The 21,983-nt window shown below is 40.2% G+C and overlaps 2 protein-coding genes across 5 annotated transcripts in view; one reads left to right on the top strand and one right to left on the bottom strand.

Moving 5' to 3' along the window:
* LOC132394244 (tetratricopeptide repeat protein 39B) overlaps positions 1-5,139 on the top strand; it is a 411,030-nt gene extending 405,891 nt beyond the window's left edge. For all 4 annotated transcript variants that reach the window (XM_059970126.1, XM_059970127.1, XM_059970128.1 and 1 more), the window contains one exon: positions 313-5,139. In XM_059970126.1, the coding sequence (XP_059826109.1) occupies positions 313-409 (97 nt within the window). In that variant the 3' untranslated portion in view covers positions 410-5,139. The remainder of the gene's footprint in view (positions 1-312) is intronic.
* Positions 5,140-7,587: 2,448 nt separating this feature from the next.
* LOC132394764 (transforming growth factor beta-1 proprotein) overlaps positions 7,588-21,983 on the bottom strand; it is a 773,292-nt gene continuing 758,896 nt past the window's right edge. The window contains exon 3 of the mRNA XM_059971173.1: positions 7,588-11,701. Coding sequence (XP_059827156.1) covers positions 11,584-11,701 — 118 coding nt within the window. The 3' untranslated portion in view covers positions 7,588-11,583. The remainder of the gene's footprint in view (positions 11,702-21,983) is intronic.

The following is a 21,983-nucleotide window of genomic DNA, read 5'->3' as shown; positions in this document are numbered from 1 at the left end:
ATCACCAAAAAAGCAAACAGTGTCCATCACCAAATTTGACAAATGCACTTCTAAATCCATGATCCCTGTGAGTTTCACACCATCAGTTTCATTGTTTCCCTGCTTAACTGGACAGACTTGCAGCACATTGCAATTTTAATGCTTTTTATTAATTATTATCTTACTTTATACAAATGACCATGAGAAAGTGTGAGCAGTCTGATCGCACTGAGGTAGAATTAGACCACAAGATATAGGAGCAGAATTAGGCCACTTGGCCCATTAGTTTGGATATAAGTTATAATGTATTGATAGTGTTCTTATATTCTACAGGAATAACTACAAGGACTACTCCATGGAATCTAGATTACATTTTCGGATCCATGCTGCAATGAACAGTTTAAATACCTCATTCCTTGATCACCCCTGAAGTCTGTTGCAATAAATAAGTGCTCTGTACAGGTTGGGATAGATGAAAAAAATCACAGAATGGAACAAAATAAGGATACTATTATTTGATAGAGTATTTGAAAATAGTAAAATTTTTCCTTTATTCTTGTCTTATAAATTATCCAGGCATTTTTCTACAGTGCTGTAAAATATGTTAAGTTCTAAAAGGTGTTGATTAAATATAAGATAAAGATTTGCTGATTTAAAAAAAAGCATTTGTTTCCACTTGAACATTACTAGGGCAATTGCTGGTGCAATAAATATATTTAATAGCGTAGGCTGTTTATATTTATTTTTAATTTCTTTTAATGAATGAAAGCTTGCAACCACAATGAGTGAATAGCCTCAGATGTTTGATATTCAAAATAAAAGCAGGAAGAAGTTTGCACTTAAAAATGTTTTGACAGTGGAAGAGTGCTAGTTGTAATTGGGTATTGAGAGTCACAATAGATTTACTTGTTCAGTGCTTGCCACATATGTGGAGTGATCTATTCAGCCTATTCCAGTGAGGAATGGACAGTCATTACCTGAAACATAATCAAGTGTTGATGCATGACATTTCAATAATAATGTTCAGTAGACAACAAAAGAAATCATATTCTCGTCTGGGCATATACACACTTTTAAAACGGTTTACACTTGAGAGCTCATGATTACTTGGTCCAATACCATAATGACAAATCATCACTACTGTAAGGACTAATAAGGACATATCTCCAGCTCACTTCAGCAAGCAGAGTTTGAGGATAGCACACATAATAGGGCCAGCTGAACAAACACAACTTTTTTCAGTGCTGTACAAGCATTCAGATACAAACTTCATATAATTCATTAATGTGAAAACCTAATAGCTTATTTTCTTCAAGAAAAAAGCAGAAGACTTGTGAATAAAATTGGGAAACAAAATGAAACAGCTATATCTGTAAACTTTTTAAGTTTATTGATGGAGTCAATATAAAATCTATTCTATTAGGAAAGAATTTTGTCATCAAATGGCACCACATGACCATCAAAGGGGAAATGATGATTTCACAAAGCTGGGATTTGCTGGACAGCTGAGTTTTTACACGGGGTATAATTTCCCACATTTAGGTCTCTTTTACAAAGAGAATATAGAAATAAAAATCTACAGGAACACATTAGTATAATCATCAGCAACGCAGCACAAGTCTTACGCATGTGGTGATTTACTATAACATTAAACTGTGCACAATTTATTATTGATATTTTATATATGTATCAATGTAGAACCTGTAACTGAAATACTGTTGAAATGCAGTTCTCTGAGCATTGCGTTAGATAATTGTTTTCTCCCAATGCTTAACTGTGCATGTTTACAGCCCCCCTATGTTAGAAAGACATCAGCATTCTCAGTAAATAGGTAATAAGCTACAGATCAATTTTTTTTCAAATTTCTTTTATACGTAATTTGATAGTTATTTCCTGGTTTTATTCAACTTGTATGTCATAAAGTTGGAGCTAAGAAAGAATAATTTTGTGGTATTTTAAATAATTTCAAGTATTTTGATGACAAAATAAGTTCTAGTATTGGTCTCACTGAGATAGTTGGTGTCCTGCACTGGAAAATAGAGCTGGATGGAAAATGAAATCAGCTGTCGGGCACTCATTGAGCGTAGGATATGAGATCATTTAGGAGAAGAACAGGCTGTTTGGCCTATCGTGTGTGTACAGACTGTGATGCCAATCTGTTCTGCCTGTGCACGGTACATATAGTTTCATTCCCTACCTGTTCTCATCATGTATCTGTCCAAATGCCCATTAAATGTTGTTATTGTATCTGCTTCTCGAATATAAGCTTCCACCACGAAAATAGTTTTTGATTATATACTTCTACCAGATTAGCAGTTGGCCTCTTCCGCTCCAGAGAAAACAATTCAATTTTTTCCATCCTCTCCTTACAGCTAACATTCTAACCCAGGCAACATCCAGGTGAATCTCTTCTACACCCTACGTAAACTTTCCTCGTCCTTGCTGTATTGCTGCAGCTAGAACATCAAGGATGCCATAACCAGAAAGCAGCAACATAACCGTTCAGCTTTTATATTCAATACCCTAGCACACCCTATACACTTTTCTCCAGCCTATGCACTTTCGTGGGCTATGGGCCTGCAATTTTATGACACTCTGCCCAACTGCCTTTATATGTATAGTATTGGGAAAGTTTGATGCCAGTGTTCAATTTCCCATGTAGATAACTATTAGCTGAATATTTGAACCTTCGTAGGTTTAGAAGTGATCTCTTCATCTCCTGAGGGGGGATGTTTAAAAAGCTTTGTTACAGAGGGAGTTGTAGGTGCCTGGAATGGGCGGCCAATGGGATTGGTGGGAACAGTTACAATAGTGGCATTTAAGAGGCTGTTTGGCACTGAATGTACAGGAATGAGAGACATGTTTTATCTACATATACCCTACATGATCATGAAATGGCAGAAGAGATTTAGTTTAATTTGGCACAGACATTGTCATCTTAAGGCCCTGTTCCTAAACTATTCTATTCACATAGAATAGTTCAATGTTCTATGTGATATTCAGTCAGCTGGTTTGTCCCAAAGGCATCCCTGTACCAGGGAGAAGAAAAATGAGCATATATTCTTGCATCTCATCTCTGTCTCTAATGACAATTGCTGAATGTGCACACTTGTGTTTGCTGAGCTGGGTTTGCACCTGAGTGTTGAGCTGTCAGGATTCATTCCTGAAATCTGTTCGGATTCGCAATACTGTGACTTCAGTTGAAAGATAGAAATAAAAAATAGAAATAGAAAAAGTTAAGTGGTATTGGTTTGCTTAAATATAAAATTAATGCGGCAATTTTTAGATCGGTTCCTTCAGTATTTTGTGCTCCTCACACTCTCCCCCTTTTCAACAACCACATAGAACCACAGAACGTTACAGCACTGAAACAGGCCTTCTGGCCCTTCTTGGCTGTGCTGAACCATTTTTCTGCCTAGTCCCACTGACCTGCACCTGGCCCATATCCCTCCATACACCTCTCATCCTTGTACTTGTCCAAGATTTTCTTAAATGTTAAAAGTGAACCCGCATTTACCACTTCATCTGGCAGCTCATTCCACACTCCCACCACTCTCTGTGTGAAGAAGCCCCCCCCCCCCAATATTCCCTTTAAACTTCTCCCCTTTCACCCTTTACCCATGTTCTCTGGTTTTTTTCTCCCCTGGCCTCAGTGGAAAAAGCCTGCTTGTATTCACTCTATCTATACCCATCATAATTTTATATACCTCTATCAAGTCTCCCCTCATTCTTCTACGCTCCAGGGAATAAAGTCCTAACCTATTCAACCTTTCTTGGGTAACTCAGTTGCTCATGTCCCGGCAACATCCTTGTAAACCTTCTGTGCACTCTTTCAACATGAAGACTACTATAGTTAGTCTCCTGCTATCAGTAAACAGTCCTTTTCAAAAGTCAATACTTATTCACTTTTGTTTTTAATGTGGTTAATGGGATGGCTCCATAGTGATTAGCACAACGCTTTACAGTACTAACAACCTGGGTTCAGTTCCCTCTGCTGCCTGTAAGGATTTTGTACCTGTGACCTTTGGATTTCTTCCAGGTACTCCAGTTTCCTCCCACAGCCCAAAGACATATAGTTTGGTATGTTATTTGGTCACTGTAAATTGTCCTGTGATTAGGCTAGGGTTAAATCGGAGGTTGCTGGGCAACATGTCTCGAAGGCCTGGAAGGGCCTATTCTGCACCATATCTCAGTAAATAAATAAACAAACAAACAAACAAATAAACAAACCAATCTGTATGGTTTCAGCTCTAATATTTACTAAACTGTGTGCACAAACTATATTGAGTTCTACCTCTGCATCACTTTGCCTGCTTTGCAGAGGTCTGTGATTCACTTTGATTTAAGTGATTCCATGTTTGATGAAGAGTGGGTTAATAATTTCTTTCGATTCTTTATGTAGCTGAATCAAACAAACAGGACTTTATAAAGATCCTCTGATTGTTCTTACTCATTCCCCTTTTTCTCACAACTGCTATGAGCAATGAAGGTTCTCAGCTAACGTGTTGGCTCTTTGCTTCACCTGCCGAGTTCCTCCAGCATTTTGTATGTGTTACTCTAGATTTTCAGCATCTGCAGAATCTCCTGTGTTACTACAAATGCTGAGACCTTTAACAAATTTCCAGATAAGATTATGTAACTTAGTACAGGCTTGAAACATGACCTTTTGACAATAACAAAACCCCTATGAAGGTCACTAAAGATAAACAGTCTTACCCTGTCACTCAGTCATCTCTCAACACTTCCCTCTCACTCGCACCACTTCATCGTTGTATTTTCTATTGCAGTATCTTTCATTGATGTTAGTTCTTTGACAAATAACTGATTTGTTAGCTTTTTATTTTCTGGTTGTAAGAATGGCACCTTCTAACTGTAGTATTGAAGGAATATATTTTCTTTTAGCTCCCAAACACCATGATCAGGCTTGAATTGTTCTTTCATGTCTTAAGGTTCTACCTTGTGTTTCTGAAATTTAATGTAATTGGAGAGAGTCTAGAGGAGGTTCACAAGGATGATTTCAGGAATGAAAGGGTTAACATGTGAGGAGTATTTGGCAGGTTTGGGCCTGTACTCACTGGAATTTAGAAACATAGAAACCCTACAACACAATACAGGGTTGTATTGTGCCGAACATGTCCCTACTTTAGAAATTATTAGGCTTACCCATAGCCCTCTATTTTTCTAAGCTCCATGTACCAAAACTGTACAACCTGCAATGTCCGGGAATCAAACCTGGGTCAACTGCTTGGAAGGCAGCTATGCTCACCACTATATAAATGATTATGATTATGTTAAATTACAGGAGGTTACAAGTGGTATTAGCTTAGATAACAGTATTTTGGTCAGCATGGATCAGTTGGGCAGACCTGTTGTATTGTCAAGAATAAGCATTTCATTGTTGCCATTTGATGAACAACATGAACTGAAAAACATGAACTGAAAGATTGACTAATCTTTTATATACCATTTGAAGAGCAAATAATCTAGGGGTAGTTGTAAACTATGAAGAGAAAAGAGCAACCTAATAGAACTGATGGTGAACCTCAGCGTCACATTGTAAAGTAAATGTATTCGTAATCTATCACAACAACGTGGACGTTGTTGTAGTGATGCAGTTAACACAATGCAGTTACAGCTCACGGTGTCAGATTTCAGATTCATTTCCAATGTTGTCCGTACGTTCTTCACATGATCACATGGGTTTCTTTCATGTGCACTGGTTCCCCACCCCACATTCCAGAGATGTGCCAGTTAGTAGGTTGATTGGTCATTTGTAATTAGGCTGGGGTTACTGGGCGGTGTAGCTCGTTGGGCCAAGCGGCCTGTTCTGCATTGTATCTCTAAATAAATAAATATCTGAAAATACAGTAACCATTACCTCATCCCAGTTAGTCTCCATGATAATCTGATCACTTCCATTACTTATATTTGTTTGAACTACTCTGAAAACATGATGCTTTTTTATGATGTTTGAATGAGCTCTTAAGGATGAATTTATAATACGTTTAGTTGGATTGTTGGGGTCAAGTAGGTTACCAAGTTTCAGTACTCTTGATAAAGATTTTAAAGTATGTTACATTGTAAAATATTTGGATTGCCCCTTTTTGAATGTTAACAAGCTATTGTTTAAACTTAATCCTTTTTAAAGTTAAATTGGGAGTACTCTCTCTTGAAAACTTCTTATATCCAACAAATTCTCTTCTCTCTGACAAAATATTCATTCTTCTTCAATTGATAACTTTCACATTATAGTCCTGCATGAGGTGCATTGTCTTGTGAGGCAAACCACCAGCACTGACACTCAGTTATAAGCAGTTAATCAGCATACCTGGCCTTATCAGCAATATTCAGTGGATCTTTGACAACAGGAGTATTCCATCCTGATGAACAGAAATAAATGTGAAATACAGCCTATACTGGAAACGCTATTACTAACAAAATGATATTCTGTAATTATGCTCTTACTTTAATTCAAAGATAATTTATTTGAGTCAAATAATAAGCACGATAATTTCTTTTCATCGGTATTCACTAAGGAGAAGGATATTGAATTGTGTAAGGTAAGGGAAACAAGTAGGGTAGTTATGGAAACTATGATGATCAAAGAAGAGGAAGTACTGACACTTTTAAAGAATATAAAAGTGGATAAGTCTCTGGGTCCTGACAGGATATTTCCTAGGATCTTGAGGGAAGTTGCTATAGAAATAGCAGGAGCTCTGACAGAAATATTTCAAATGTCATTAGAAACGGGGATGGTGCTGGAGGATTGGCATATTGCTCATGTGGTTCCATTGTTTAAAAAGGGTTCTAAGAGGAAACCTGGCAATTATTAAGTTTGACGTCAGTTATGGGTAAATTAATGGAAAGTATTCTTAGAGATGGTATATATAATTATCTGGATAGACAGGGTCTGATTAGGAGAGGTTAACATGAATTTGTGCATGGAAGGTCATGTTTGTTAAATCTTATTGAATTTTTTGAAGAGGTTACGAGGAAAGTTGACGAGGGTAAAGCAGTGGATGTTATCTATATGGACTTCAGTAAGGCCTTTGACAAGGTTCCATATGGAAGGTTAGTTAGGAAGGTTCAGTCGTTAGGTATTAATAATGAAGTAGTAAAATGAATTCAACAGTGGCTGAATGGGAGATGCCAGAGAGTAGTGGTGGATAACTGTTTGTCAGGTTGGAGGCCGGTGACTAGTGGTGTGCCTCAGGGATCTGTACTGGGTCCAATGTTGTTTGTCATATACATTAATGATCTGGATGATGGGATGGTAAATTGGGTTAGTAAGTATGCAGGTGATACTAAGGTAGTTGGCGTTGTGGATAATGAAGTAGGTTTTCAAAGTTTGCAGAGAGATTTAGGCCAGTTAGAAGAGTGGGCTGAAAGATGGCAGATGGCATTTAATGCTGATAAGTGTGAGGTGCTACATTTGGGTAGGAATAGTCCAAATAGGACATACATGGTAAATGGTAGGGCATTGAAGAATGCAGTGGAACAGAGTGATCTAGGAATAATGGTGCATAGTTCCCTGAAAGTGGAATCTCATGTGGATAGGGTGGTGAAGAAAGCTTTTGGTATGTTGGCCTTTATAAATCAGAGCATTGAGTGTAGGAGTTGCGATGTAATGTTAAAATTGTACAAGGCATTGGTGAGGCCAGATTTGGAGTATTGTGTACAGTTCTGGTCACCGAATTATAAGAAAGATGTCAACAAATTAGAGACAGTACAGAGGAGATTTACTAGCATGTTACCTGAGTTTCGGTACCTAAGTTACAGAGAAAGGTTGAACAAGTTAGGTTTTTATTCTTTGGAGCATAGAAGGTTGAGGGGAGACTTGATAGAGGTATTTAAAATTATGAGGGGGAAAGATAGAGTTGACGTGGATAGGCTTTTTCCATTGAGAGTAGGGGAGATTCAAACAAGAGGACATGAGTTGAGAGGGGGCAAAAGTTTAGGGATAACACAAGGGGGAACTTCTTTACTCAGAGAGTGGTAGCTGTGTGGAATGAGCTTCCAGTAGAAGTGGTAGAGGCAGGTTCAATTTTGTCATTTAAAAAATATTCGATAGGTATCTGGACAGGAAAGGAATGGAGGGTTATGGGCTGAGTGCAGGTAGGTAGGACTAAATGAGAGTAAGTGTTCGGCACAGACTAGAAGGGCCAAGATGGCCTGTTTCCATGCTGTAATTGTTATATGATTATATATAGTTTTAATTGTTCCAGTGCAGAATGGTGTAGTGTCAGAAATGACAACCTCCTTTCTGAATATCAACAAAGCATGAAGTACAAAACTCCATAAAACTTGATCATGAAAGAAATGGCAGAAACACATTTTGGAACTGCAATTATTTCTTATTTATTTTTTCCAAATGTTACAATAGCTCTGAAATAGTAAAAACAATTGGACACAGATGTATTGTAAGAGGGAATGACAATACTACGTTCTTTTTCTTGTTCATCTTGTGCATTTTAGCATATTCTGTGATCTACTTCATGTAATAAAATATGTAATTATAACCATAGACAATATTGCTATAAAATCACTCAGTTGAGATACAGCATAAATGTATTTTTAAAACTGAAGATTGAAATGTTCCCAGTTGATTGTGAAAGTGTATTTCTAAATGTATTAATTAATGATAGTGATTATTTTATTACTAAATTATATCATGGAATGTCTTACTGTAATTTATCCTCTAAAGAACAATGAACTAAGCCAAAGCAAAATAAAACTTTATCCCAACTTTAGATTCTATCACATACAATAGAATAAAACTATGGGTGATAATGGAGAAGTATTTTGTGTGCTTACTTTGAAAGTTGGGAATATATTTGATTGTTATGATACATTATGACTATATCTGTCTAAAATGTGCATATCCATTGGAAAGCCACATAGTCTATTATGCTTATTTTATCCAGTTATGAAGTCAAAGTTTATTTTGAACATCTGATTTGAAATCTATATATAAAACATGGGAATCAATAGGGGAGGGATTTGCCACTGTATGAAGGGTTTGGTTCCCACTTAAGGGAAGAGAATTAGAATCAGCACCACAGTGAGAAGGAGTTTGAACTATGAAGTAAAAGACTCAAATAGTTTTAAATATATTTAATGTAGTAGCTGGAGTGCTGGGGTTGAGGAGAAATCTGAGGCAGAAACAAAGATCTGAGTTAGTTTTCAAAGAAAGTGATCATTGGAATAGGTGAAATCTGATTGGTTAACCTGTTTCTGTTGGGTCTATATGACTAAATTTGTAAGCGGGAATTCAGGGCCTTAATTTCATTCCATTCATGATGAAGTTTAGCACATACACCTTTCAAATTAACATGCCTGCTGTTAGCATGTAACATCCTGATGTGAAACTGCATGTTGCTCTTAAAGCTTATTTTATTTTAAATGTTTATTCCCCATGTGTTTTCATACCAAATGCCCTTGTTAACATTTGGATAGATAAGCCCTCAGGACTAATGGGATATACCCCAGGTTAGGAAGAGATTGCTAGGACAATGATCTTTGCATCCTCACTGGCAACAGAAGTGTTTTTGGAGGATGGCAAATGTTGTTCAAGAAGATTAATGGGTATAATCATGGGAAATAGAGACCATTGAGTCTTACGTCAGTGGTGGGCAAGTTATTTGAGAGAGTTCTTGCAAACGATATTTGGTGAAGCATAGCCTTATTAGGGATAGTCAGGAGGTTGTGCCTCATGAGTCTAATTGAGGTAGTCAAGGGTGTGACAAAAATATTGATGCAGTTAAGGTAGTGGATAAGCTGTGTATTGATTTTAATAAGGCTTTTTACAGGGTTCCCTTTGGTAGGGTTAGGACCATTCAGAAAGTTGAAGTGGCATGGGATCCAAGGAAATTTGGCTGTGAAGATTCAGAGTTGGCTTGCCCACTGAAGGCAGAGGGACACAGTAGATGGAACATAATCTGCCTGGAGGTCCAAGACTGATGTTCTGTAGGGAACTGCTCTTGGACCCCTGCTCTGCGTGATTCTTACACATTAATTGGATGAGGAAATGGAGGGTGGGTCAGTAAGTCTGCAGATTCATGAAGGTTGGTGGTATGAAAAATGTAGAAGGCAGGATATAGACAGGATGCAGAGTTGGATGAAGAAGTATCAAATGGAGTTCAGTCCAGAGAAGTATGAAGAGATAATTTTCGAAAGATCAAACTTGAAGGCAGAATACAAGATCAATAGCCAAATTTTTACCAGTGTGGAGGACCAGAGGAATCTTAGGATCCAAGTCCAAGGATCCCTCAAATTTGTTGTGCAAGTTAATAGGGCAGGCATATGGTGTGCTGGTGTTCAATTGTCAGGGGATTGAGTTCATGTGCCATGAGCTCATGTTACAGCTTCAGAACATACTGGTTAGGACACACCTGCAATCCTATTCAGTTCTAGTTAACTCATTATAGGGAGGATATAGATTTACAAAGGACGCAGAGAGGCATCTCCTCAAAAAACTTGTCAGATCCAAATGCCATGTACATTTGTATAGGGGGTCATTTTTGAATTCTGGGCCTTGATTTCAAAAATCTAGACTTTCCGGTAATTGCACCCCCTGATTTCCCTCTTTCACCTTATCTCCTTGCCTGCCCATTACCTCCCCCTGATGCTCCCCCTTCCCTTTCTTCCTTAGTCTTCTGTCCTCTCCTATCAGACTCCCCCTTCTCTAGCCCTTTATCTCTTTCACCAATCAACTTCCCAGCTCTTCACTTCAACCTTCCCCCTTTCCCAGTTTCACCTATCGCCTACCACATTGTACTTCTTGCTCCCAACCCCCCCACCACCTTTTTGCTCTGACTTCTCATCTTTTTCCCAGTCCTGAAGAAGGGTCTTTGCCCAAAACATTGACTGCTTAGTCCTTTCCATAGAGGCTGCCTGGACTGCTAAGTTCCTCCAGCATTTTGCATGTGTTGCTTGGATTTTCTCATGTTTGTGCCAGATTACAGAATGTGCTGTTTGTAATAAATTACTGGCAGGTGCTTAATGAGTTCAATAAATTTCATTTTACATCATGGTCATTATGTTGTTAGGAAAGAACATGGCCTTAAAGACTCAGATCATAAAACTCAACAAACTTCTACAATTCTTGGTGGTTGATTAAGTACAACTTGTACAGCAGATTTACGGTAATGTCTTACTATCCTTCTTCAGAAAGCAGTATTGTAATAGTTCACAGATGAACTACCTAAAGAGAATGAAGTTATAATTGTTAAGCAACAGCATCATAATGTAGAGCACCATATCTGGAATTAGGTTGATGAAGAATTATTGTTTTGAAAGTCTAGATTATAAGAAGGGAGAGTTGTTAGACGTAGTGAAAGAAGAAATGTAACACAAATTACAATACAGTAAAAACTTGTGTAAAACCTTAACTTCATTAACTACTCACAGTAAAAACATTATCACCAACTCCTTTTGGCTGATACAGTTTAATGTGTTGTTTTTTCTATTGGTTATCAGCACTTTCCTAACAGTTTATTCTTATTATTTCTTATTGTGCTGTAATTCTCTTCTAGAAAGTGAGAACATAGAATTCAGCTCAAGTGGGGAGTATTTAAAAAATTACATATTTTCCATAATGAAATTTTATTTGCAAGCACAACTCTCAATACGCATCTCTTTCAAATTCTCAATAAAAATATTTCCATGCTCTGTAATATACATTATTTTGATTGAAGAGTATTTCTGTGGAATGCAGTACCAGCTAAGAGAAAAAGAAGTACAAAAAATCAATATTCATAGAAACAGGAAGTGCAGGACTAGCCATTTCCAATACACAAAGAAATAAAGAGAGTTACTTAAAATTGCTGTTGGGGAGCCAGTGTTGTTCCTTTGTTCAAGAAGACATATCTGGATAATCCAGGGAATTTAAAACCAGTGAGCCACACATCAGTGGTAGGGAATCTATTGGAGTGGATTCTTAGGATAAGATTTAAAGTGTGATTAGGGAATGTTAGCATGGCATTGTGTGAGACAGGTTGTGTCTTACAAACTGGATTAAGATTTTTGAGGAGGTGGCGAAGGTAATTGCTAAGGGTAGGGCAGAGGATGCTTGCATGGATTTTAGGAAGGCACATGACCCTGAAGGTAGGGCAGAGGATGCTCTGTGTGTGTATATTTCTTCCCACCTCACCTTCAAAGAGGACTCCATCCCATTCTCCCCATTCCATGCAACAGTCCATGTTTCAAGCCTGCACCTGTATCACTCCCTAACTTTACCCACCCTACATTGACCACTGCTTCCTTCACTCATGTGGAGCTCATCAACTTTACCCCCAACTTCCACCTTACCCTCAAATTTACCTGGTCCATTTCTGACACCTCTCCTCCCTCCCTCTCTTAATCTCTCTGTCTCTAACTCTGGAGACAGTCTATCTAGGTGATATTTTTTATAAACTCACTGATTCTCCCAGTTACCTGGATTATACCTCTTCTCACCCTGACTCTTGTAAAAATGCCATCACCTTCTCTCAATTCCTCCATCTCTGCCACATCTGCTCTCAGGATGAAGTTTTTCATTCCCTAATGAATGTCTTCTTTCTTCAAAGAAAGGGGCTTTCCTTCCTTCATCAACGCTGCTCTCACCCGCATCTCTTCCATTTTGCACATGTCTTCCCTCACCCCATTAGCCTCTGAATCCAGCATTTCTTCCATGGCCTTCTGTCCTTTCCTATTAAATTTCCCCTTCTCCATCCCTTCATCTTTTTCACCAATCAATTTCTCAGCTCCTTACATCACCCCTCCCCCTCCCACTTTCACCTATCACCTACCACCACCTTGTACTTCTTCCTCCCCTCCCCCCATCTTCTTACTCTGACCTCATTTTATCCTCATGAGGAGTTTTGGATGGAAATGTCAACTGTTTACTTTTTCCCATAGATGCTCCCAGGCCTGCTGAGTTCTTCCAGCATTTTGTGTGTGATACTCCCAGTTCCACACTCCTGATGACATGACTTCCTAATCAGGAGATTCTGAGATGTCTTCCTGTACCCTTAATCTCTTAACATATTTGACAAAGCCCTCAATTGAATCTTAACTACAGTACCTGTAAAAAGTATTCATGCCCTCCCCTGGAAGTTTTCATGTTTTATTGTTTTGCAACATTGAATCACAGAGGATTTAATTTGGCTTTTTTGATACCTTTCTACAAATTATTATAAATGTATTACAGTATAATGCCTGATTCATATTTTTACTGTAATGCTATATGTATTTAATTTTGGCAGTCTATAAGAGCAGTCTGTTCTATTTTCATGCTAGTTTGGGTTACTGTTGAAGATAAGATGAGGAGAGATGTGTGCCATCCAATTAGGATAGTCAGATTAAGGGTAAGTTTCCCTGGTGAGGGACACTGAGGTTGAGCTTGGAGCTTTTGTTGGAGAGGAGATGAAGAGGGAAGGTGCTGGGGAGAACCATTGTAGCATACGATCCAGTGGGAGTTTGTTCGAGATGGATTGCGAGCAATGTTCAGAAGGTGGTGTGTGCTTTTACATTGACCAAGGGACCAGCACATGAGTGACAGAGAAGTTCAAGATGAGCTCCAACTTGTGCAAATTTGACTGTTTTATTAGAATGGTCCCTTTTCTTTTTGTTATTCTATACTAACCCGTTAGTTAAGATTCATAAATATAATTCCTTTAATCGTATGCAGTGTACTGTCTGTTATTTCATAGCATTAATTTGTAACGGTAGCAAATGACACAACATCCACACAAACCAAGGTTTGGGGTGGGAGCAAGCACACCTCAATCTCACAAGTTTGACGGAGCTGGAGGTTGCCTTCCCTCAACTTATGCAGCCAAGGAAACCAGAATGTTTCAACAATTATTAAACACAAAATGATTGCTTGCATAATTACTCACCTCTTTCAAGTCAGTATTTAGTAGATGCACATTTGTCAGCAATTACAGCCTTGAGCCTCTATGAGCTTTGCACATGTGGACACTGTAATTTTTCTCCATTCTTCTTTACAAAACTGTTCAAGCTCTGTCAATTGCATGGGTGAACAGCCTTTTTCAAATCCAGCTACAGATTCTCAATTGGGTTGAGGTCTGGACTCTAACTGGACCACTCCATAGAACCATAGAACATTACAGCACAGAAACAGGCCTTTTGGCCCTTCTTGGCTGTGCCGAACCATTTTTCTGCCTAGTCCAGGACATTAACTTTGTTGTTTTTAAGCCATTCCAGTGTAGCTTTGGGTTTATGTGTGGGGTCATTGTCTTGCTGGAAAACAAATCTTCTCCCAAGTTGCAGTTTTCTTGCAGACTGCATTATGTTTTCCTCCAGGATTTCCCTGTATTTTGCTGCATTAATTTTACCCTCTACCTTCACAAGCCTTCCAGGGCCTGCTGCAGTGAAGCACCCCCACAGCATGATGCAGCCTCCACCATGCCTCACAGTAGGGATGGTGTGTTTTTGATGATATGCAGTGTTTTGCTTGTGCCAAACATAGCATTTAGTCTGAAGGCCAAAATGTTCTACTTGGTTTCATCAGACCATAGAAAACTCTTCCAGCTGACTTCAGTCTCCCACATGCCTTCTAGCATATTCTAGCTGAGATTTCACGTGTTTTTTCCAACAGTGGCTTTCTCTTCGCCACTCTCCCATAAAGCCGTGACTGGTGAAGCACCAGGGTAACAGTTGTTGTATGCACAGCCTCTCCCATCTCAGCCACTGAAGCCTGTAACTCTTCCAGGGTTGTTGTAAGTCTCTAAGTAGCCTGTCTCACCAGTCCGCTTCTTTTTTTGAGGTCACTCTGCTTTTGAGGAAGGCCTGCTCTAGGCAGATTTACAGTTGTGCCATATTCTTTCCACTTCTTGATGATTGACTTAACTGTGCTCCAAGGAATATTCAGTGACTTGGAAATTTTCTTGTCTCCATCTCCTGACTTGTGCTTTTCAATAACCACTTTTCAAGTGGAGTTGCTTGGAGTGTCCTTTTGTCCTCATGGTGTAGTTTTTGCCAGGATACTGACTCACACAGGTCTCCAAAAACAAATCTCAATTTAACTAATTTTATGACTTCTAAAACCAATTGGTTTGATTTGGCGTGTCATATTAAAGGAGAGTGAGTACTTATGCAATCAATTATTTTGTGTTTTATAGTTGTAATTAATTTAGATCACTTTGAAGAGTGATTTAGAAGAGTCATTTGAAGAGTCATTTAGACACACAAGAGCCTTTTGCTGTTGATCAGTGTCAAAAAAGCCAAATTAAATCCACTGTGATTCAATGTGGTAAAACAATAAAACGTGAAAACTTCATGAGCATTTCTGGGGGGGGGGGGATGAATACTTTTCTTAGGCACTGTATTTCCTATTCCTCTGCTCTCACCCCTTATCCAACCCATAGACCACTGAATTCAATGTATCAGCCTTTGTAATTCATGCCACTTCAATGAGATTCTATCACCATAAACATGGTGATGTTTGTGGGTGATTCAAATGGCAGGTAGTGTTGAGGAAGCAAGGAATCTGCAGAATGAGTTGATTAAGTTAGGAGACAGGGCAAAAAAAGCAGCTAGAATACAGCAAAAGGAAGTGTACGGCCATGCACTTTGGTAGAAGGAAACAAAGCATTGACTATTTCTAAACAGGGAGCAAATTCAGAAATCAGGCATGCAAAGGGACTTGGAGTACTAATGCTGGATTGCTTGAAGGTTAACTTACTGGAGTGCAGAACAATGAGGGGAGGGATCTCATTGAAACCTACCAAATATTGAAAGGTCTTGACAGTGGAAGTGGGAAAGAATACTTCCTGTAGTGTGGGAGTCTAGGACCAGAGGACATAACCTCAGAATACAAGACTGTCCCTTTAGAACAGAGATGAGGAGGAATTTCTTAAGACTGGTGATGGAGAATTTGTGGAATTCATTGTCACAGATGACTGTGGAAGCCACATTATTGGGTATATTTAAACAAAGGTTCATTGTGTCATGTTTTCTCACTCAAAATCATAAAAACAAATTGAAAGAAAAAAAAAGCTTAGAATAACTTATGTATGTTCTTTGTTTTGCTTTTAAGGAGCTGTGCATGTATGTATGATGTGGCAGTGTCATGATGTATTTTTACATGTAACCTGTAGTTAATTAATTAAAAGAACAAGAATGCTTAACCAGACAATATACTTACAATATTACTGAAATATTAAAAGCATGCACTCCTCCCTGCTGAGATATAAATTCCAACTCCATGTAGAATGCATCTCAACTATATACACAGTATGAGTATTCAAGAATCAAGATTTAAAAATTTTATTGTCATTCTAACCGTACATCAGCTCTGCAGGGCAGAATGAGACAGCGTTTCCCAGGAGCAGTGCAACTACTATACAAACATCCACAGCATGGTAAATTTTAAACTGCCCCTTTCTGAGGCAATATTTAATCACTGTGGAGGCTTTCCTACTCTTGTGGAATAACTCTTTCTGAAGGTGGGGAGTGGTGCTGAAATCCCTCTGCTTCATAGTTGAGTCTTGTGGCTGTGTAACAATCTCAGGTTCTGGGGCCTCCTCCTGGTGGTTGTAGTTGGCTCTAGCACTGCAGGAAGCTCTGGCTAACTTTCTTCTCTAACAATTCACTCTACCCTCCCCAATTAATTGAAGTATCATCTCTAGATGATATCTGATGCAATCTCCAATGTGAAGGAGAGTGGATCAGTTCTGTCCTTAATCTTTCTGAGTACCACTTTTGATCACCCTGTAGAGTGTAGACTCTCACCAGGACTGTTTGTATAGGAATGAAACATTGAACATAGAAACATAGAAAACCTACAGCACAATACAGGCCCTTTGGTCCACAAAGCTGTGCCAAACATGTCCCTACCTTAGAAATTACCTAGGCTTACCCATAGCTCTCTGTTTTTCTATGCTTTATGTATCCATCCAGGAGTCTGTTAAAAGACCCTATCATTTCCGCCTCCGCAGTCGCCACCAGCAGCCCATTCCACATGCTCACCACTCTCTGCGCAAAAAACTTACCTCTGACATCTCCTCTGTACCTGCTTCCAAGCACCTTAAAAATATGTCCTCTCATGCTAGCCATTTCAGCCCTGGGAAAAAGCCTCTGACTATCCACACAATCAATGGCTCTCATTATCTTGTACACCTCTATCAGGTCACCACTCATCCTCTGTCACTCCAAGGAGAAAAGGCTGAGTTCACTCAACCTACTCTCATAACGCATGCTCCCCACTCCAGGCAACATCCTTGTAAATCTCCTCTGCACCCTTTCTAAGGTTTCCACATCTTTCCTGTAGTAAGGCAACCAGAATTGAGCACAGTACTCCAAGTGGGGTCTGACCAGGGTCCTATATAGCTGCAACATTACCTCTCGGCTCCTAAACTCAATCCCATAATTGATGAAGACCAATAAACCGTATGCCTTCTTAATCACAGAGTCAACCTGCATAGCAGCTTTGAGTGTCCTATGGACTTGGACTCCAAGATCCCTCTGCTCCTCCACACTGCCAAGAGTCTTGCCTTTAATGCTATATCCTGCCATCATATATGACCTACCAAAATGAACCACCTCACACTTATCTGGGTTGAACTCCATCTGCCACTTCTCAGCCCAGTTTTGCATCCTATTAATTCCCACTGTAACCCCTGACAGCCCTCCACACTATCCATAACACCTCCAACCTGTGTGCCAACAGCAAATTTACTAATCCATCCCTACAATTCCTCATCCAGGTCATTTATAAAATTCCCAAACAGTAGGGGTCCCAGAACAGATCCCTGAGGCACACCACTGGTCACCGGCCTCCATGCAGAATATGACCCATCTACAACCACTTTTTGCCTTCTGTGGGCAATCCAGTACTGGATCCACAAAGCAATGACCCCTTAGATCTCATGTCTCTTTACTCTCTCGATAAGCCTTGCATGAGGTACCTTATCAAATACCTTACTGAAATCCATATACACTACATCTATTGCTCTACCTTCATCAATGTGTTTAGTCACATCCTCAAAAAAAATTCAATCGGGCTTGGAAAGCATGACCTACGTTTGACAAAGCCATGCTGACTATTCCTAATCATATTATGCCTCTCCAAATGTTCATAAATCCTGTCTCTTAGGATCTTCTCCATCAACTTACCAACCACTGAAGTAAGACTCACTGGTCTATAATTTCTTGGGCTATCTCTACTCCCTTTCTTGAATAAGAGAACAAAATCCACAACCCTCCAACCCACCAGAACCTCTCCCGTCACCATTGATGATGCAAAGATCATTGCCAGAGGCTCAGCAATCTCCTCCCTCACCTCCCACAGTAGCCTGGGTTACATCTCATCCGGTCCCGGTGACTTATCCAACTTGATGCTTTCTAAAAGCTCCAGCACATCCTCTTTCTTAATATCTGCATGCTCAAGCTTTTCAGTCTGCTGCAAGTCATCCCTACAATCACCAAGATCCTTTTCCATAGTGAATACTGAAGCATAGTGTCCATTAAGTACTCCTGCCATCTCCTCTGATTCCATACACACTTTTCCATTGTCACACTTGGTAGGTCCTATTCTCTCTCATCTTATCCTCTTGCTCTTCACATACTTGTAGAATACCTTAGTGTGTTCCTTAATCCTGTCCACCAAGGCCTTCTCATGGCCCCTTCTGGCTCTCCTAATTTCATTCTTAAACTCCTTCCTGCAAGCCTTAAGATATTCTAGATCTCTATCATTACCTAGTTTTTTTGAACCTTTTGTAAGCTCTTCTTTTCTTCTTGACTAGGTTTATAACAGCCTTTGTACACCACGATTCCTGTACCCTCCCATCCTTTCCGTCTCATTGGAACGTATCTACGCAGAACCCCACTCAAACATCCCTTGAACATTTTCCACATTTCTTCCGTATATTTCTCTGAGAACATCTGTTTCCAATTTATGCTTCCAAGTTCCTGCCTGATAGCCTCATATTTCCCCTTACTGCAATTAAACGATTCCCTAACTTGTCTGTTCCTATCCCTCTTCAGTGCTATGGTAAAGGAGATAGAATTGTGATCACTATCTCCAAAATACTCTCCCACTAAGAGACCTGACACTTGACCAGGTTCATTTCCCAATACCAGATCAAGTATCACCTCTCCTCTTGTAGGTTTATCTACATATTGTGTCAAGAAACCTTCCTGAACACACCTAACTCCTTATAAACCCTTCACTCTAAGGAAATGCCAATCGATATTTGGGATATTAATATCTTCCACCACAACAACCTTGTTATTATTACTCCTTTCCAGAATCCATCTCCCTATCTGCTCCTCGATGTCCCTGTTACTATTGGGTGTCTATAACCCAGTAGAGTTATTGACTCCTTATTCCTAATTTCCACCCACAGAGGTCCCATAGACAACCCCTCCATGACCTCCTCCTTTTCTGCAGCCATGACACTATCTCTGATCAACAGTGTCACACCCCCACCTCTTTTGCCTCCCTCTCTGTCCTTTCTAAAACATCTAAAGCCTGGCATTTGAAGTAGTCATTCCCGCCCTGTACCATCCAAGTCTCTGTAATGGCCACAACATCATAGCTCCAAGTGCTGATCCACGCTCTAAGCTCATCCGCTTTGTTCATAATACTTCTCCTATTAGAATAGACACATCTCAAACCATTAGCCTGTGTGCATCCCTTCTCTATCCTCCCTTTCGCACTGTCTCCAACCTTACTCTATTTGTGAGCCAACCTCCCTTTCCTCCGTCACCTCAGTTTGGTTCCCACCCCCAAGCAATTCTAGTTTAAACCCTCCACGGTAGCCTTAGCAAACCTCCCCGCCTGGATATTGGTCCCCCTCAGATTCAAGTGCAACCTGTCCTTTTTGTACAGGTTATGCCTGCCCCAAAAGAGGTCCCAATAATCCAGAAATCTGAATCCCTGCCCCCTGCTCCAATCCCTCAGTAACGCATTTATCCTCCACCTCACTCTATTCCTATATTCACTGTTGCGTGGCACAGGCAATAATCCCGAGATTACTACCTTTGAGGTCCTACTTCTCAATTTACTTCCTAACTCCCTGTTGTCTGCTTTCAGGACCTCCTCCCTTTTCTTACCTATGTCTATTTGGTACCAATATGTACCACAACCTCTGGCTGTTCTGCTTCCCATTTCAAAATATTGTGGATGTGATCAGAAACATCCCAGCACCTGGGAGGCAAACTACCATCCATGTTTCTTTCCTGCATCCACAGAATTGCCTGTCTGACCCCCTAACTATAGAGTCCCCTATCACTGTTGTCATTCTCTTCCTTTCCCTGCCCTTCTGAGCCACAGGGCCAGACTCTGTGCCAGAGGCACGGCCACTGTTGTTTCTCCCAGGTAGGCTGTCCTCCCCCAAAGTACTCAAACAGGAGTTGTTAAGGGGGATAGCCACTGGGGTACTCTCCAGCACCTGCTTCTTGCTCTTCCCTTTCCTGACAGTTGCCCACTTATCTGTCTCCCCAGGCCCCAGAGTGACTACCTGCCTATAGCTCCTATCTATCACCTCCTCACTCTCCCTGGCCAGACGAAGGTCATCAAGCTGCATCTCCAGCTGCCTAACGTGGTCTCTAAGGAGCTGCAGCTCAACACACCTGGCACAGATGTGGCCATCCGGGAGGCTGGGAGTCTCCAGGACCTCCCACATCTGATACCGAGCACAGAAAACCAGCCTCACACACATTCTTTCTGTCTGTATTCTAAACCCCTTTTCTCCGAAGCCCCGTTGAGCCAAAGCCTTCCTACTCTGTCGTCCACTCCTCCCATGCCCACTGTGTAAAGCTTTGCCCTTTTAAACTCTTCCCGCTGTTCTCACTGACCGACCTCCACGTGCTTACACAGTCGTGCCCCAATCAAACTGCTGAAGAAATAACTGTCACCTTTTCAACTGCTCGCTTTTAAATGCTTCCCGCTGTTCTCATTTGCTGACCTCCACGTGCTTGCGCGGTTGCGCCCAGTTCAAACTGCTGATGAAATAAACATAGAACATAGAACAGTACAGCACAGGAACAGGCCATTCAGCCCACAATGTTGTGCTGAACCAGCTAAATATCGAATTAAAAGCACCCAAACACTAATCCGTCCGACCTACACGATGTCCGTATCCTTCCATCTTCCTTACATCCATGTGCCTATCCAAAGATCTCTTAAAAGTTTCTAGCGTATTTGCTTTCACCATACTAGGCAGCACATTCCAGGCATCCACCACTCTCTGAGTAGAAAACTTACCCCTCACATCCTCATTGAACATACCTCCTCTCACCTCTAATAAATGTCCTCTGGTTTTAGACATTTCAACTCCCTGTCTACTCTATCTATGCCTTTCATAATCTTGTAAGCCTCTATCAGATCTCCCCTCAGCCTCCAACGCTCCAGAGAAAACAACCCAAGTTTATCCAGCTTCTTGGGATAGCACATGCCATCTAAGCAAGACAGCATCCTGGTAAACATCTTCTGCACCCTCTCCAAAGCCTCAACATCCTTCATATAGTGAGGTGATCAGAACCATGTGCAATACTCCAGATGTGGCCTAACCAGAATTTTATAAAGTTACAACACAACCTCCTGTCTTTTGACCTCAGTGCCTCAACTAATAAAAACAAGCATTCCATAAGCCTTCTTAACCACCCTATCGACCTGTGTAGCCTCTTTCAAAGAACTATAAACTTGGATCTTAAACTCCTTTTCTTCAATTTGTCTTGGTTGCTCGTCCCGCATATTCCATCAGAGATTGGGTTTGAGGAACGAGCCAGAAACAACATAGCCGGTGAGTGGGTTGTGGAGTGTGTGGCATTGTGATATGCAAGGAGAACATTAGTGTGCTTCTAATTCACTGTTAGTGTAGACAGACAGACAGACAGAAATACTTTATTGATCCCGAGGGAAATTGGGTTTCGTTACAGCTGCACCAACTAAGAATAGTGAAAAAATATAGCAATATAAAACCATAAATAATTGAATAATAATAAGTTAATCATGCCAAGTGGAAATAAGTCCAGGATCAGCCTATTGGCTCAGG

Source organism: Hypanus sabinus, chromosome 5, assembly GCF_030144855.1.
Source record: "Hypanus sabinus isolate sHypSab1 chromosome 5, sHypSab1.hap1, whole genome shotgun sequence".
Lineage (NCBI taxonomy): Eukaryota > Metazoa > Chordata > Chondrichthyes > Myliobatiformes > Dasyatidae > Hypanus > Hypanus sabinus.
This window is presented reverse-complemented; position numbering and strand designations above follow the sequence as displayed.